Genomic DNA, 14,512 nt, shown 5'->3' on the forward strand with positions numbered 1-14,512 from the left:
ATCCACTGTTTAGTCTCAATAAACATTCAACAAGTGTTGATGGATGTCAATGGATGCCATTTTTTCTGTATGGAGGAATTCAATGACACACTTTTGCTTCATAAGCACTTCCACATCAGAAGCCATTCTGTCAGACTACCCCTCCACTGCCATCTGTCACAGCAACAACATGTAACAGAACACTGATGGGAAGGTTCGACCTCTATGGACATACCACCAATATTCACCTCTGACATCATGGGCCAACAAAATAAAATAGGAGGCATTACTTTTAGTGCAGCCCTTATATTAAAGTGACTTAAAGCAAAAGAGAGATGAAAGAGTGAAGGAAGAAAAGGGTCTGGCTAACACCAAGCAGGACAGAAAACCTGCGAATAATGTACTTAAAAAGGAAATCTTGCTCTAATGCAAGCTCGTGGCTTTTCCCAGAAGAAATGGAAGTAAAAAATGAGGGAAGTGAGAAGGTGCCTTCCTTTCATGTTGGCCTCAGGCCACCCAGGCCTAAGTACTTTTGCCACGTGACTTCATCAGGTTCTGCTTACAAGAAAGTTAACTAGTAAATAAGATGGCATCTGCCTGAAATTTGGAAGGTCTGTGCAATTACATGCACTATGGTCTGCAGAGGAAACACATACTGTAAGTAATATGTTTTCAAAAGCAGGCATTATCTGTTTGCTCTCCTGGAGGGAAGCCACGAACGGTTAATTCCCCAACAAATCAGAGCCCAGTGGTGCTAATGACAGGGTAATCAAGCAATGGCTATTCATGAAACACTTTGAAATTACTTCCTAATTGACTGATTGCAGGAGGAAGAAAAACTTCCCAGACTTCAAATACAGACCGATTTAAAATTTTCTTCAATTCCATCTCTTCCCTCTGGTGTCACTACTGTCCAAGCCTAACATTTATGACAAACATGCACAATGAATTTAGGAGAGTGGGAGAGACAAATTCAGGATGTGAATCACACTCAGATACAGATTCTCAGGGCAGAAGACTGTCCTTTCTGTTTCTAGAGATGTGCTACGTCGCACCTTGAAGCACCTGATCTGCAGACACTTAAATAAGTACCATTAATCATTTTTAAGAAGGTAGCAGTTTTAGATCAAGCTAAACCAGCAAGAGTATAAATTAGGAAATCCACAGAATAGCAGGGATGTGCCAGCACAGCATTTGTCTAACATCTTTTGCAAGTTCTGTTCTTTCTTTTTGGATGCTGCAACATATTTTTAAATAAAACAAGCATAAAAGAGTAGGCAATCTCCCTCATGTTCTTTCTGAAGGCTTAACCCAGAGCCTGACATATAAAGCTTTTGGCATTTGAACTCTCAGTACAACGTCCAATTTATTTTTTCACTAAATTCTGTGCTGTTAGCTATGATTTTAGAAAACCCTCAATAAATCTCTTCCACTGCTGACACCACAAAGGCATACATCTGCTTAGAGCCATAATAATTTAACATAGGGTACAGAGTAGAACTGGTAATGTAAATTTAGCAGAGCACATATTTACTAAAGATGTCTCTTGTTTATGTATTTAGACTTGAACTGATCACTAGATTTGGTTTCAGGAAGGACTCCTTCCTTCAGTCAGCTCAGTTTACAACATAGCCCTGTATACAGGACTATTTGGATGTTCCAACTGCATGAATTCCTAAAAAAAGTCCCAAGCTTTGGATATTTTACAGAGAACAGTAAAATTTCTTACACGGTATTTGAAAACAGAGTGAGAAACACACTACAGGATCTACTGGGACCTTTAGTTCGCATACACAAAGACTGAGATCACCTATGGGACCCCTCTCAAATACTCCTGATTTAAGTTTATTCCAGAAACCAGTGGAAAGCCGCAAGTTTCACATAACAAAATATTGCATTTTGCAATGCCCAAAATGTTCAAGTAGAGGTTTACTTAACATTTGCTAATAGTGAGTTTGAGTATTTCTAAATCATATCAGCAAATTATTAAAAACCCACTGCATTTCACAACCAGGCAGTCAATAAATATGTGTTCAGCTGGTGTTTAAATCTGTACATGCAGTTTTCAAGTCACCAGCAGCAATCTTTAATTACAGAAACAAGACACACACAGTTCAACCACACAGGGCAACCTCAGTTATCTGAAGCCCAGATTTCTCAATAAAACTTGCTGCCTAAAGAAAAGCTTGTCCTTGAACGCTGGATGCAAAAAACTAGGTAAGTAAAATGAAGGCTAGCCCAGGAGAAAACTCTTCTATGTACAGGCACAGTGCAAACATAACCAAACGTGACGCATAGGGAAGTTCGGTGAACACACAGTGAACTGTGTGAGCTATGGTATGGAAGATGGGCAGAAATACCAACAACAGAACTGTTTCTGCCCCATTTCTTCCAAAATCTTCACCTTTATACAGTGACTATGCAAAGAGAAATCCTGGCTGTGTACAGGCCACTTTAGTGACATACCACGTCTGCTTCTTTCCACAACTAGAAAGCAGAGGGAAGATGCTCTGCCTATACTTTTTATATAGGAGAGTTCCCAGTCAGGAAGCCAATGAGAGCAAGGCAGAAGCCAGCCACTTCACTACAGTGCTGATCTACAGATGCAGTTAGCTGCCCATTCAGTTCACTTCTGCATTTAGTAATCACGATAAATCTGATCTACCTTGTTCACAATTAACAAACGTTTTACTTTGGAGGTCCCTCCAGGCACTAGGGAGTTCAGAGTTCATTTTGGTTCAATGACAACTACCTGTTCTTCACTTCTATACTCTCCCTGACATCTCATTGTAAATGGATGAAGTTACCATGCACTGCTATCTCCTTGGTGTCTTGGATGAGGGTGTTGCCTGCAGCAACCTGCACAGTGACAGTGTTCATCCCCTCCTCAGTGAAGACGTAGGAGATGCTGCTCTCCAGAGTGATGAGGGGCTGCAAAAGGGAAACACAGACAACAATATCAAAATCAGGATGCAACAGACACAACAGACAGCTGAATAATCCACCAGGCCAAAGTACCCTTTTACCCCTGGCTGATACAGGGTGCTCAGATCTTGCACATTCTGCTAAGTTCAAAAAGCACGTGATCCAAACACCACCCAGTGAGACCATTCCACAGGCTAAGCTTTCTCTCACTTTACTAAATGCCTCCTGAAAATGTTTCCCACTGAACTGCAACCCATTATGCTTTGAATACCTCAGCAGTGCACAGTCAGTGACTGCAGAATTAATGCTGCAGAATGCAGTATTGTAAACACACAAGCATGAATACTCAGTATAGTTCCTTTCTCAGCTGTGCAAAATAGAGGGTCCAACTCAAATCAGCATTTGAGTGTAAACCAGAGACACAATGCTTCTTCAAACAACCCCTATTGGTCAGATTCAGGACCAGCCCCCTCTCTTTAAAATCATAGAATCATTATGGTTTGAAAAGACCTCTTAAATCATGTCCAGCCATCAACCCATCACCACTACGTCCACTCACAGAATCATAGAAACATAGAATCATTAAGGATGGAAAAAACCTCCAAGATCATCAAGTCTAGCCATCACTCACTCATCACCCCTATGTCCACTAAACCAACGTCCCTAAATGCCAAATCTCCACAGTTCTTGAACACCTCCAGGGACAGGGACTCCACCACTTCCCTGGGCAGCCTGCTCCAATGCCTTACCACTCTTTCTGAGAAGAGATTTTTCCTATTATCCAACCCTTGCTTGTCCCACTAAACCTGTCAAGGACGATAACTCCACAGTAAGACCATGCCACCGTAGTTTTGAGGTACCACCATGCAGTCACCAGGGTGAGGACGTGGCCAGTAACTCTGTCCAACATCACCTCTGGATGTATGAGGGGCTCTCCAAAACCTCAAGGACTCAAGCAGCACAGCGTGGTTTGCTCTCACTAATGAGTTCAAATCCATGCAACTATCTCAGAGCAGTGCTGCTCAGGACAGAGCAATGGCACCAAATATCGTCTCGCCCATGTTTCAAGTCTGTAAGGTGTAAGCAAGCACATTATGTTAAGAAGGCTTAAAACATGGCATAACACCTACAGACACTACTGTCTGAATGCAGTTGGATGGCTTCCAGAATAATGTTGAACAGTATTTGGCTAGTTCTGAACTGTGGCAGAGAAGGCTGACTTTATCTACACCTTCTCAAATATATCCTTGATAACACTACAGCTCTCCCCTTTGCACAGGAAATTCTTACACTGATATGCATTTAGATGAGAAAAGTGCACCACATTTAGGGAAGGAGATTCATGTATTGAAAATCAAAGGTCTAGTCCTAATAGTGCCTTTGAGCTGACGGTTGGTCTATAGACAAGTCTCTTGGTTTGGATTAAACCATTACAATAGAAATAGCGATTCCGTCTCCACTGCAAAAGTGCTTAGAGGTGTAAGAGCACAGACAAAACAGCTGCACCATTACAGTTTCCCCTTCTCCAAACTGACAGCTTTTTTCCAAAGAAAAAAACCCCTAAACATTCACCTTCCAGCTCTCACACTTAATCCCATCAGACTGATAATTTGCCTGCATTTCAAAACAGTGGCCATACACGTTATTCTCATAGACAAATTAGTTTTCCCTGGCATAGTCCTGGCTGGCAAAGAGATTTTTCCCTTGTAGAATGCCACCTTCCTTTAACCCTCTCATCCATTACCTGAAAAAGCAATAGAAGAAAAGCCTGTTTGATCACTGGGAACTCACAGAAAGAGCAAACAAGGATAGCAGCTTGGGGAAGCCCTGGAGTAAGAGCTATAGTATACTAAGATACACATCCTGGACAAGCAGAATAGACCTACATTAAAATGCAGTGATATTAGCAATATTCTTGGAGGTTACAGGTTGTGATTATGTGCAAAGGCAGATAAGAGAAACCAATCTGGTCTTTAAAATTACTATTTCCCTTTTTTTGTGAGTGTGCATGCTGGACATTCCATTATCATGGCTGATTTCACCTCCATCATGGAGTTTTAACATTCAGCCAACTCCTTAATTTTAATTCAGGCACCAAGACCTGGAAATCAACTCTAAATTAAATCAAGTAGTTTAAGGTTCATTTGCTCAAACCTATTAGACAGCTGGACACATTTATTAAACTGGACCTGTGTTAATCCAAGCAAATTGGCCTTTGGGTATACTGCAAAAATTAGTACAGTAGAAATTCAGTACAACGATTCCAGCAAGACGTTGAGGGCAACAGAAGGATCTCAGCCAGGTTATTTGAGTGTAAGACAACATTTGCCTGTGTAGTAGCACAGAATACCTCTGTGAGAATATACAGTCACGCAAGATACAAATGGTTCTGCTTGGGATGCCTATGGGCTGATCAGACATAGAAGTTGCTATCCTTCAGCACTGGAATCAGAGTATAACAATGCCAGACAGTTACTGTGCACAATATTCCACACCACATCCCACAGTTCACAAACAAATCAGCATCCCCAGCTTTGACCAGTACTAAGTGCACCACAGTTTGTCTATGAGATGTATATCAGACATCCCAGAAGAAGTTTTGATGTGATGCAGACTACTGTTTTGGGGAAAAAATAAATTAAAAAGCAGCTGCTGCTGTATCTATACATTTTGCCATATGTCTGTGGCTAAGCAGCACAACTGAAATACATGAGGTAGCTGGAGAGAACACTTTGCAAAGAATGAATGGTGCTCTGGATCTTTGATTGTCTGCAGATAAGAGGAACCATCTCTTCTAATCTGTATCTCAACATAATTCAATAACACATGAAACCACTCCAAGGAATTAAAATTTTAGCTACTCCACATACAGCTATGTTCAAAGCATCTACACATCTACACCTGCCTGTACTCTACTGAAATTTGAACTAGATATTTGTGTACAAGTAACAGATCCTATTCACAACAGAGATCCAAACACCACGACAGATGGATGAAAATCTTTAGCAAACAAAATCGGTTGTCTCCACTTTTCCTATACTAATTTCTATTTCAAAAAATCTTCTACACTGAGGACAAAAGCTGTGGCAGAAAAACTATGACACCTAGATGTGCCTTTAATAAAGTAGAAAACAACATGACTCAATCTGCTTTTCATAAATAAAAGCAGATTCTCAATTGAAAAATAGAGGCAGTACAATTCAGTGCTGCCACTGTTCTTCATGGAGGATAGTGCCTGTGTCAGCTGTCTCACTCCTAAAGCCTGTATCAAAAGCTGTCGTTAATAAGCCGTTCTGCACTCTGCACTAAAAAGTATGATCACAACTTCTGGTTTCAGTTACTTTAATTATTGATTAAAAAAAGTATTTCATAATAAATTTTTTCCAGTGCCTTCAAAATTCACTATAAAGTAGTCTCATCTCTAATATATATATCCAGTCTACGAACAATAGTCACAAACAGATACCAACAATTCCTTGAGCTTCTAACTTGAAATTCGAGATACAACTGGTTATTTGTGTGATTCTGTTTGAACACCAACAGCTTTAAAGTATTGTGTTGGAATGTAGTGTTATATACAGCATACTGGTACATAATGGAAACACCCATGGTTATTTGAACACCGGCAGTTTTTAAATAGTGTTGAAAGCCAGTATTATCCCATACATGGAGATATATAATTCAGTTACATTGCAAGTGAACTCTGGTAATAACAGTGGTCTTCAGAGCTCAGGAGGGCAGATAACAACCAGATGTAAAAAAGTAACGATTCTAAGAACAATGTGAGACACGAGGAAAAAAAATCACAAGACTGAAGTTTAAAATAATGACAACCTTTTTTAGAGAGTAAAAGGAAAAAATAACACAAAATAAGCAACAACAAGAAGTTTTCATTGGGGTTAAGGGAGTTCCCTGCCTGGTACAGCAAGCTTAGCAAATAAAAGCGAATCAAAGAGCAACTGTACCTTGGTGCTGTTACCAAACCACCAGAAATAGGTAAGCGTGCCTGCTTGGCTGGGCCAGACTACTGCAGTAATGTTGACATCCTTATTCCTGATGGCAACAAAGGGGACACTCAGATGGACATGCTCCACTGGACCTGTGGGAAGAGAGAGTTTATGATCAGAGGCTCTGAATTAAATCCTCCCTGCTCAGTTGTGAAGAGCAAGGATTTCTCCTTTAAATGAATCAAATCACTGTCAGTAGTGAGACACTATTTTAGACATACAAGAGAACTTCAGAAGCCAATGAGCAAAAGAAAAAGATACTAAATTAATAAAATCGCACACTTTTTTTTCCCCACTCAATTCTCGAAGAGCCAAAAACGCACATTTTTGACAGTGCTAACTTCAGATAGGGTCAGGACTGTGCTTAGAAGGCATATTTTTTCAAATGCAGTCTGAGTGATAACAGTGAACTTGCTTTGCACAGGATAGGGCAGGCTGCTATTGAAGTCTTGATGGATAGCTGTAGATGTCCCTGTTCAGTGCAGGGGAGCTGGACCAGACAACTTTCAAGGGTCCCTTCCAACTCAAAAGATTCTATGATTCTATGATAGGACACAAGAAAGAAAGCGTTTTGTTAAAAATCTATCCAGTGAGCTAAGATTAGTGGGCAAACCATGTTAACTAAATTGGCGTAAACCTGATTATGTAAGAGGTGTTTATGACTTGATTAAATATGCCCTGACAGATCCTCTTTAGAGGGTATTAAAGAAAAAGATTTATGGTTTTGGGCAAGAATGGAAAATCTTAGTATCATTTTGAATTTGGCCTGACTTTGGAAAGCCTACGGGAAGCCAGTTAACACCAGCAAAAAAAGCAGGAACAAGGTGAAAGATGTGCGCATTGGCATATCAAGGCATTTTTCACAGGGTCATAAGAATTTGTTTTCAAGAGATTTAAAAAACAACCAAAAAAAACCCCACTAAAACATCAACGCACACCAAACATCAACGCAAATTACATCTAATAACATCAAATGTCCAGAATGAGTCCAATGCAAGAAGTTCAGAATTACAAAGAAAATTCCTTGTCTCCTCACCAACTCCCCCCAAAAAGTGTCAAAAGAATTAAGGTTTTTAGTTGTTTGTTTAAAGCCTTTCCTCCTATCTTAATTTCTTCCTCCTCATCAAATATGCTCCTTTTGCTTATAATGAATTCCAGCTGGTAACAGGTGCATTACTGAGCCCTTCTTGAATGGTGCCTTTCAAAACATAGCAAACTGATAGACTATCTTACTCATTCTTTCCTTTTCATAGTGAAAGGAGATTTTTTTTTAAATAAATTATTAAGTCGAGGGAGCACAAAATTTGCTGATTTTAACTGAGATTATCTTCTTATAGTACCTCTCGGCTTTTCAAATATGAAATGGGGACATTAATTACTTCACCTATTTCGATGACAAGAATTTTGCAAAGCAAGGGCTGCTCTTTTACCACCAGAACATAAAGCTCCTAGGACAGAACCATATTCTAGGTTTTGGATCTCAGTTTAATACTCCTTTTCCCAAGGGGTCTACCTTGGGAAGTCACCTCTGAAATTTGCCCACAGCAAGTACATGGGATTCCCATGAAGAGCAGGTTCCCCAAAATATTTTCTGACCGAGCAGTAAGAGGAAAAACGCTAAAATCTTCACTTCCTTTAAATGAGGGGATGAGCAGCATGAGAGTAGATTCCACAAAGGCTCTCTGTTAAGGCTGAAGGAGAGAAAACTACTGTTGCTTGAATCCCAGGAGCTCCTTTGTCTTTTTTTTTTTTTTTAAGCACAACGTTCCAGCGCCAGACAGACATTATACTAAAGGTGATTTATATAGCTGCCATTTTGTCTGTACAGTTGAGCTTCAAGGGCAAACCTCCAATATTGACTAGTATATCAAAACATATTAGAAGTCTGGTACTAAGATTTTTCTCAATTTTTTTTTATTCTCACTGTTAGTGTGAATGTAGATGTCTGGAAAATATTTCTCTAGAGATAATGATAATAAGCTGGCCATCTAAGAAGGCTACAAAAGTCAAAGGAGAGAGATCTGAGAAGCTGAGGGAGAAGAGGACACAAATAAGCCAGCAATTGCCCTCTTTTGCATTCTGTTCTAAAATCCTCAGCACGGAACAGTAGTTCCTGGGAGAAAAATCAGATAATCCTTACAAAGTTCGTTGTTATTACCAGGTAACCATCACTTTTGTCAGCTAATGGCCCAAGGTGAAGGAAAAAACAGTTAATGCTCTAATAACAGGTTGTAAAATGCAGCCATGATTGACTTTGAGGGAATTATGAGCATAATAAAAGCTTCAAGGAACATTTATTCTTTCAAACAGGGAGCCTGAGATTTAAAAGAAGAAAAGAGTTCTTACAATTTTAGAAATGTCTGACTTGTTTCCAGTGGAAAATCTCTAGCACAAGACTGGGAAAATAGAATACTTTCTGGCAGGCTATGGGAAAAAATGGACACGGCTGATACACATTAGGACCACAATCAAAGAGGTACATCTGAACACAGATGCAGTTGCCTGTCCAAGAGACCTAGCAGTCTTACAGCACAAAGAACCGAGACCTTCCTGGTCTCATCCTGGGTTCTCTCCTCCTTTCTGTGGCTTTGATAAAGTCAGTCAGGGGCTCTACAATTCTGCTCATATGTCAGCTGGAGAGAAATTGGACTCATCTCTCTAACACCAATAAAAAGTCAGGAGTGCATGACAAATGCATGAAACATGACAAGTAGCACAGCAGTTCTCAGTACATCCATATCCCAGGAAAAACGCTCTTCACAACAATTTTTGTAGTACTCAATCTGTGCTGAAAACATCTAAATACTAAATAAAAATGTAGATTTAACCTAAACCTCTTGGTATCAGAAGCACACTAAAAATACGTTCCTGGATTTTGTTTCATATGCTGTTTTACCTCTGACCTTTTCAAAATCTTTTTCAAGCTTTTCTCTGCACGTGAAGACTGTAAATATGCTTTTGTTGAAAGATGCTTCCTCTTTAATAAATAAGCCAAAAGTTGCATATATATGTGGGGCTGCATGCACTTCTAGGCCCCACTGAAGCTGTAGGGATTTTCAGTGAGGTTAGGATTTCGCCCAAGGAATCCAGCAGGAGGAATTACTTACAGACCACATGCAGGAAGAGGACAGCACTGTCAGAGCCTAGGCTGTTCTCTGCATATGCCGTCACCTGGAAGATTCCAGCACTCTTATACACATGCCAGATGCCATCCTCAACAGGGCTGAAATTTGCATAGGATACCGCAATGCCATCTCCAAAATCAAGTTGAATGTTTGTCCTCTGGAGATCACCCTGCAACAAAGAAAGTTGGATTAGGGAACTGGACTGATAAGAGTGATTTATATTACCCTCTATCCCACTGCTCAGCTCCATTGCATTAGTGTGGACACAAGCTCATGACTTTACTAAAAAAGTCTAGCTTCATTCTGCGAGATCCAAAAGGGGCCAGATTCAAATCAGTGCCAGCTAACTACTTATGAGCAATGCTTAGAGTAGCTGAACATTTACAGCTGTTACTCCGTTGTCTTGGATTTAGAGATTTTGAGAAAGGAGAATGTCAAAGATGCATATACGAAGGGGATCATATTTGACTCTTCTGGTACAATGCATGGTTGGGGATTATGTGTCACTGAAAAGGGCAGGATTTTGCACAGGCCTACGCTGAATGGATGACGTCCAACTAGCACTTTCATAAGAAGCAGACCGATGCGAGGCACTACAGTGATGGGAGACTAGATGCTAATTGCTAGATGCAATTCCCAGGTGTAAATGGAAGCCTTGGGAACATTCTGGAGACAGGTTAATAATTGATGATACTGACATACTCAGATCTAACCTAACCTAGTTTTCAGGCTTCCTGAATAGTCAATGGAAAAAAGAAAGGAAACCAATACATTCTACTCTAAGATAACTGAGACAGGTGACATGAATTATCTTCTGTAAATATCCATCTCTGTACCCTTATGATAAAAAGTCTAGATAACTAATTTCAGCTAGACATGTACCTTCTGGATGGCAGAATTTATAAAGGTTGAGTCCCACACGGATGACTGACAGCTTTTGTCTAATGCCAGTCAACTCAGAGATAGGGCCCAGTGACACACAGGAGAATGCAACAGATGATGAGAAAATCCCTACTAAGATTACTGTCAATGACAGCTATTAAATGAAGGAGAGAACAGCAGACAAGAGATTCCAGCATTGCAGGTATTGTCTAGAAGCAGCAGCTGCACTGTTTTAGTTTAAATTGTGTTTTAAACCACTATAGTTGAACTGAAGAAGTGTCTGTTATTTCAGTTTCTTGGAGCCTTACTATGTATTTGCTCCCAGTTGACTAAAAGTAACATAAAACAAGTCTAATTTAAACAGATCTAAAGCCCACCACAGTGATTTTACTGAAGTGAAATAAAATTACACCCAGATAATACCTGTGCAGCTTTCTGTATATCTGTAAGCTGTATTAGCCCACATAATTTATCAGGAAAAGGGCTTCACTGTATTCACTATGGGTGAAAAAGATACCACTACCTTTTAGAGATGATCCCAGCTGCACTGATGATGAGCGAGATTCCAGAGTAACAAAAAACAACAAATCAAAAAATCTCTACTCCTAACTATATGTCAGGTTTTTTTTGTTACTGTTACTGCTTGTAAAGGAAATATGGCAGTATTTCGTGGCCGTCTCATAGGACTCATTTTCTGTAAGTGCACACAGGGTTAAGATCAAAGCTAATGCCAGTTCCAGTCCATACTGATCTAAGCAGGGGAAGTAAACATGTAACTCAACTCACAGCCAATTCTGATGTACTTCCAAGCCCTTCACAACCAAGTCAGACCCTGCATGGTCCTACGTACTGGGTTTGCTGGAAAAGACCACTGAACTCACAGAATTCATAGAAGTCTCTGGGCCAGTTGTTGCATACAAGAAAGCATGGCTTCGTAGAATCACAGAATGGCTTGAGTTGGAAGGGACCCCAAGGATTATCAAGTTCCAAGCCCCCTGACACAGGCAGGGCCACCAACCTCCAGATCTGGTACTAGACCAGGTTGTACAAGGCCCCATCCAACCTGGCCTCGAACACCTCCATGGACAGAGCATCCACAGCCTCTCTGAGCAGCCTGTTCCAGCACCTCACCACTCTCTCTGTAAATAACTTCCTTCTGACATCCAATCTAAACCTTCCCTCCTTAAGCTTAAAATCATTCTCCCTTGTCCTATCACTACCTATCCAAGTAGGCTTCCTACAAAAACTGTAAAGATTAGACGAAGTAAAGGGATTGCCAAGGACAACCACATTATGACAGTCCCAAAGAGTTTTAGATCTGACAGTATCAGATTTCTACTAAGCAGTACTTTTCAAGTTTACCCGTGTGTGGAATAACACATAGTTTTCAGCCTAGATTCTGACTGTGAATCCCTTTGTCATAAATGATTTTTTTTCTGCACAACCAGCAATGGGAGTCCTGACAGGAGCAGGATGAGGTGGTTTGCTACTGATTCCAGTTCCAAAAATGCACCTGATCTTATCCTTTGGATGGAAACACTTGGAGCACAGACCATAAACCAGACTACACTGCAGTAGGTCTTTGAGACCACAGCGTGCCCCACAAACTTTGTCTTTCCCACAGGCTATGCCTGCATTAACAAATCAGGGTGCAGAAATGGTATTTTCAGGGATGATTTTGCCTTGAGAGTACATCTGGAGTCTTCAAGCACACACCCATATAGTCTAGCTTATTATGTAGGTTTTGAAATATGGGCGTTTACAGGTTCTAGATTTCTCTTCTTTCTTGCTCCATCATTCCCATTTCATAAGGATCAGGGGAGTTTTGCTGTTGACTTTGTTCGGAACCATATATTTTCACCTCTGTCCTATTAGGACATTAAAATTACACAAGAAAACAACAAGAAAACACAGAAATAGAGTGGAAATAACAGCAAAACCTATATCTATAATACTGAGTAGCCAATAACATTGTTTTGATAGAGAGGTTTCTTTTTAAGTCGTTCAACAGAAATCTCTAACAGGGACAAAATTACACTCTTGGGATATTCAGTTATTTGATAGAAAGGCTCACACAGCTTGTTAAGCCCTTCAAAACTACTTCTCGAGGGAATGTACTAAGACCACAAGCTCATCTCATATGGAAGACATTGAACAGAAGATAAAAGTCAGATCTGCGCTGGATTCATCATCAGTGACCTCAGGCTGTCACTCCTGTACCTATCACAGGAGCTTTCCACTCTTGCCTTACAATTCTATTTTCTCCTTGCTTCTCCAATTTGATTCTATTTGAAAGGAGAAGGTTTGAAGCAGAGAAACAGGAAGAGATTTCTTGTGGCTAAGAACCACCTAATTATGAGAGTTTGTTCTTCAATGAAAAGCCAGCCCATCACATTAATCTTTTCTTTCTCCTTTCCATACCTCTGTATCCAGTATATAAAATAATAAAAGAAGCGTTAGCTCAACTTACAATGTCAGACATTCTGGAATTTATAAATTTAAATTAAAATAGAAGTTGCTGGAGACATTTCAAATGGAAAAAAATTAATTGCTTTCTATATATAATCAAGAGGTACATTTTATTGCTTTAAGCCCCATAAACTACCGAAAGCTCTGAGCTAAGGGCCGTCACAAAGACTGGAGCTCTGCACACAGGCATCAGTGGGCAGGTGAATGGTAGTGGAATAGATGGAAAAGAGTATTGTCATCTATCTGCCTTTCAAAGTCACCACCCCAACATGATCACCCTGGACAAGTTTTCCTGTGTACATACATGATATATTTTCGCCATGAAACCTCAAATAATCCACATAAGGGCAAAGCTTGGGGAAGAGCAGGCAGAGTACTGAGATCAGAAACAAAGAAAAGCTGGCAGAGAAGAGGCTTGGGAGGAAACATTTCTTCTCATTGCATTCAGAAGCACACAGTCTCATTTCTGCTGAATCAAAAGGAGTTCCTCTAATGAAGCTCTCAAAATGCATAAAAATATGGCACATCTGTGGCTATCTCTTTCTATAAACATGGTTCAGTAATCTACTAATAGATGTTCAGAGCTCTAACACTTGCTCAGACTTGTACTTTGAATAGTCACTGCTTGCTTTCTCAGCTCACTTGCATTTACAACCCTGTTATCAAGCTTTGCCATCACCTTGTAATTACCGAAAGAGGGAAGCTGTGCGATGGCATAAACAGAAGATGATGGAACCAAACAGTTCACTATCTGGAGCTGCCACCTAAACAATCATTTAAGCCTGAGGGGCAGGCTTTCAGAGAGGAACTGAGGATATACAGGAAAGATCGGGTACAAAAACAGATTCACAGATCTGGTCAAGAATACAACTTCTTAACAGCATATTGGCAGTCTTAACTCTTCGTGCTCAAACTCAAACAAAAAGTAGAGAAGGCTCTTATTTCCTCATGTTTCTCTACATATATATGCAGCTCAAATCACAGCACAGCCCCATACCTCTGAAAACAAAGCAAGGTCATCTGTCAATGCGTTTCTTTGTCAGCGCCATGCACACATTCTGAATCACCACTGTGAACAATACTAAGACTGAATCTGCGCATCCTGAGAAATATTGTTTTCCAGTA

The 14,512-nt window shown here is 40.2% G+C and overlaps 1 protein-coding gene across 3 annotated transcripts in view; it reads right to left on the bottom strand.

The window, feature by feature from the left end:
- The window catches only part of SORCS3 (sortilin related VPS10 domain containing receptor 3), a 278,287-nt gene that overhangs the window by 12,041 nt on the left and 251,734 nt on the right, over positions 1–14,512 (bottom strand). For all 3 annotated transcript variants that reach the window (XM_021399905.1, XM_021399907.1, XM_021399906.1), the window contains exons 19-21: positions 10,019–10,205; positions 6,870–7,003; positions 2,787–2,910 (exon numbers count right to left, since the gene is read on the bottom strand). In XM_021399905.1, coding sequence (XP_021255580.1) covers positions 2,787–2,910; positions 6,870–7,003; positions 10,019–10,205 — 445 coding nt within the window. The remainder of the gene's footprint in view (positions 1–2,786; positions 2,911–6,869; positions 7,004–10,018; positions 10,206–14,512) is intronic.

The sequence above is a fragment of the Numida meleagris genome, chromosome 5 (genome assembly GCF_002078875.1).
Source record: "Numida meleagris isolate 19003 breed g44 Domestic line chromosome 5, NumMel1.0, whole genome shotgun sequence".
NCBI classification, from domain to species: Eukaryota; Metazoa; Chordata; class Aves; order Galliformes; family Numididae; genus Numida; species Numida meleagris.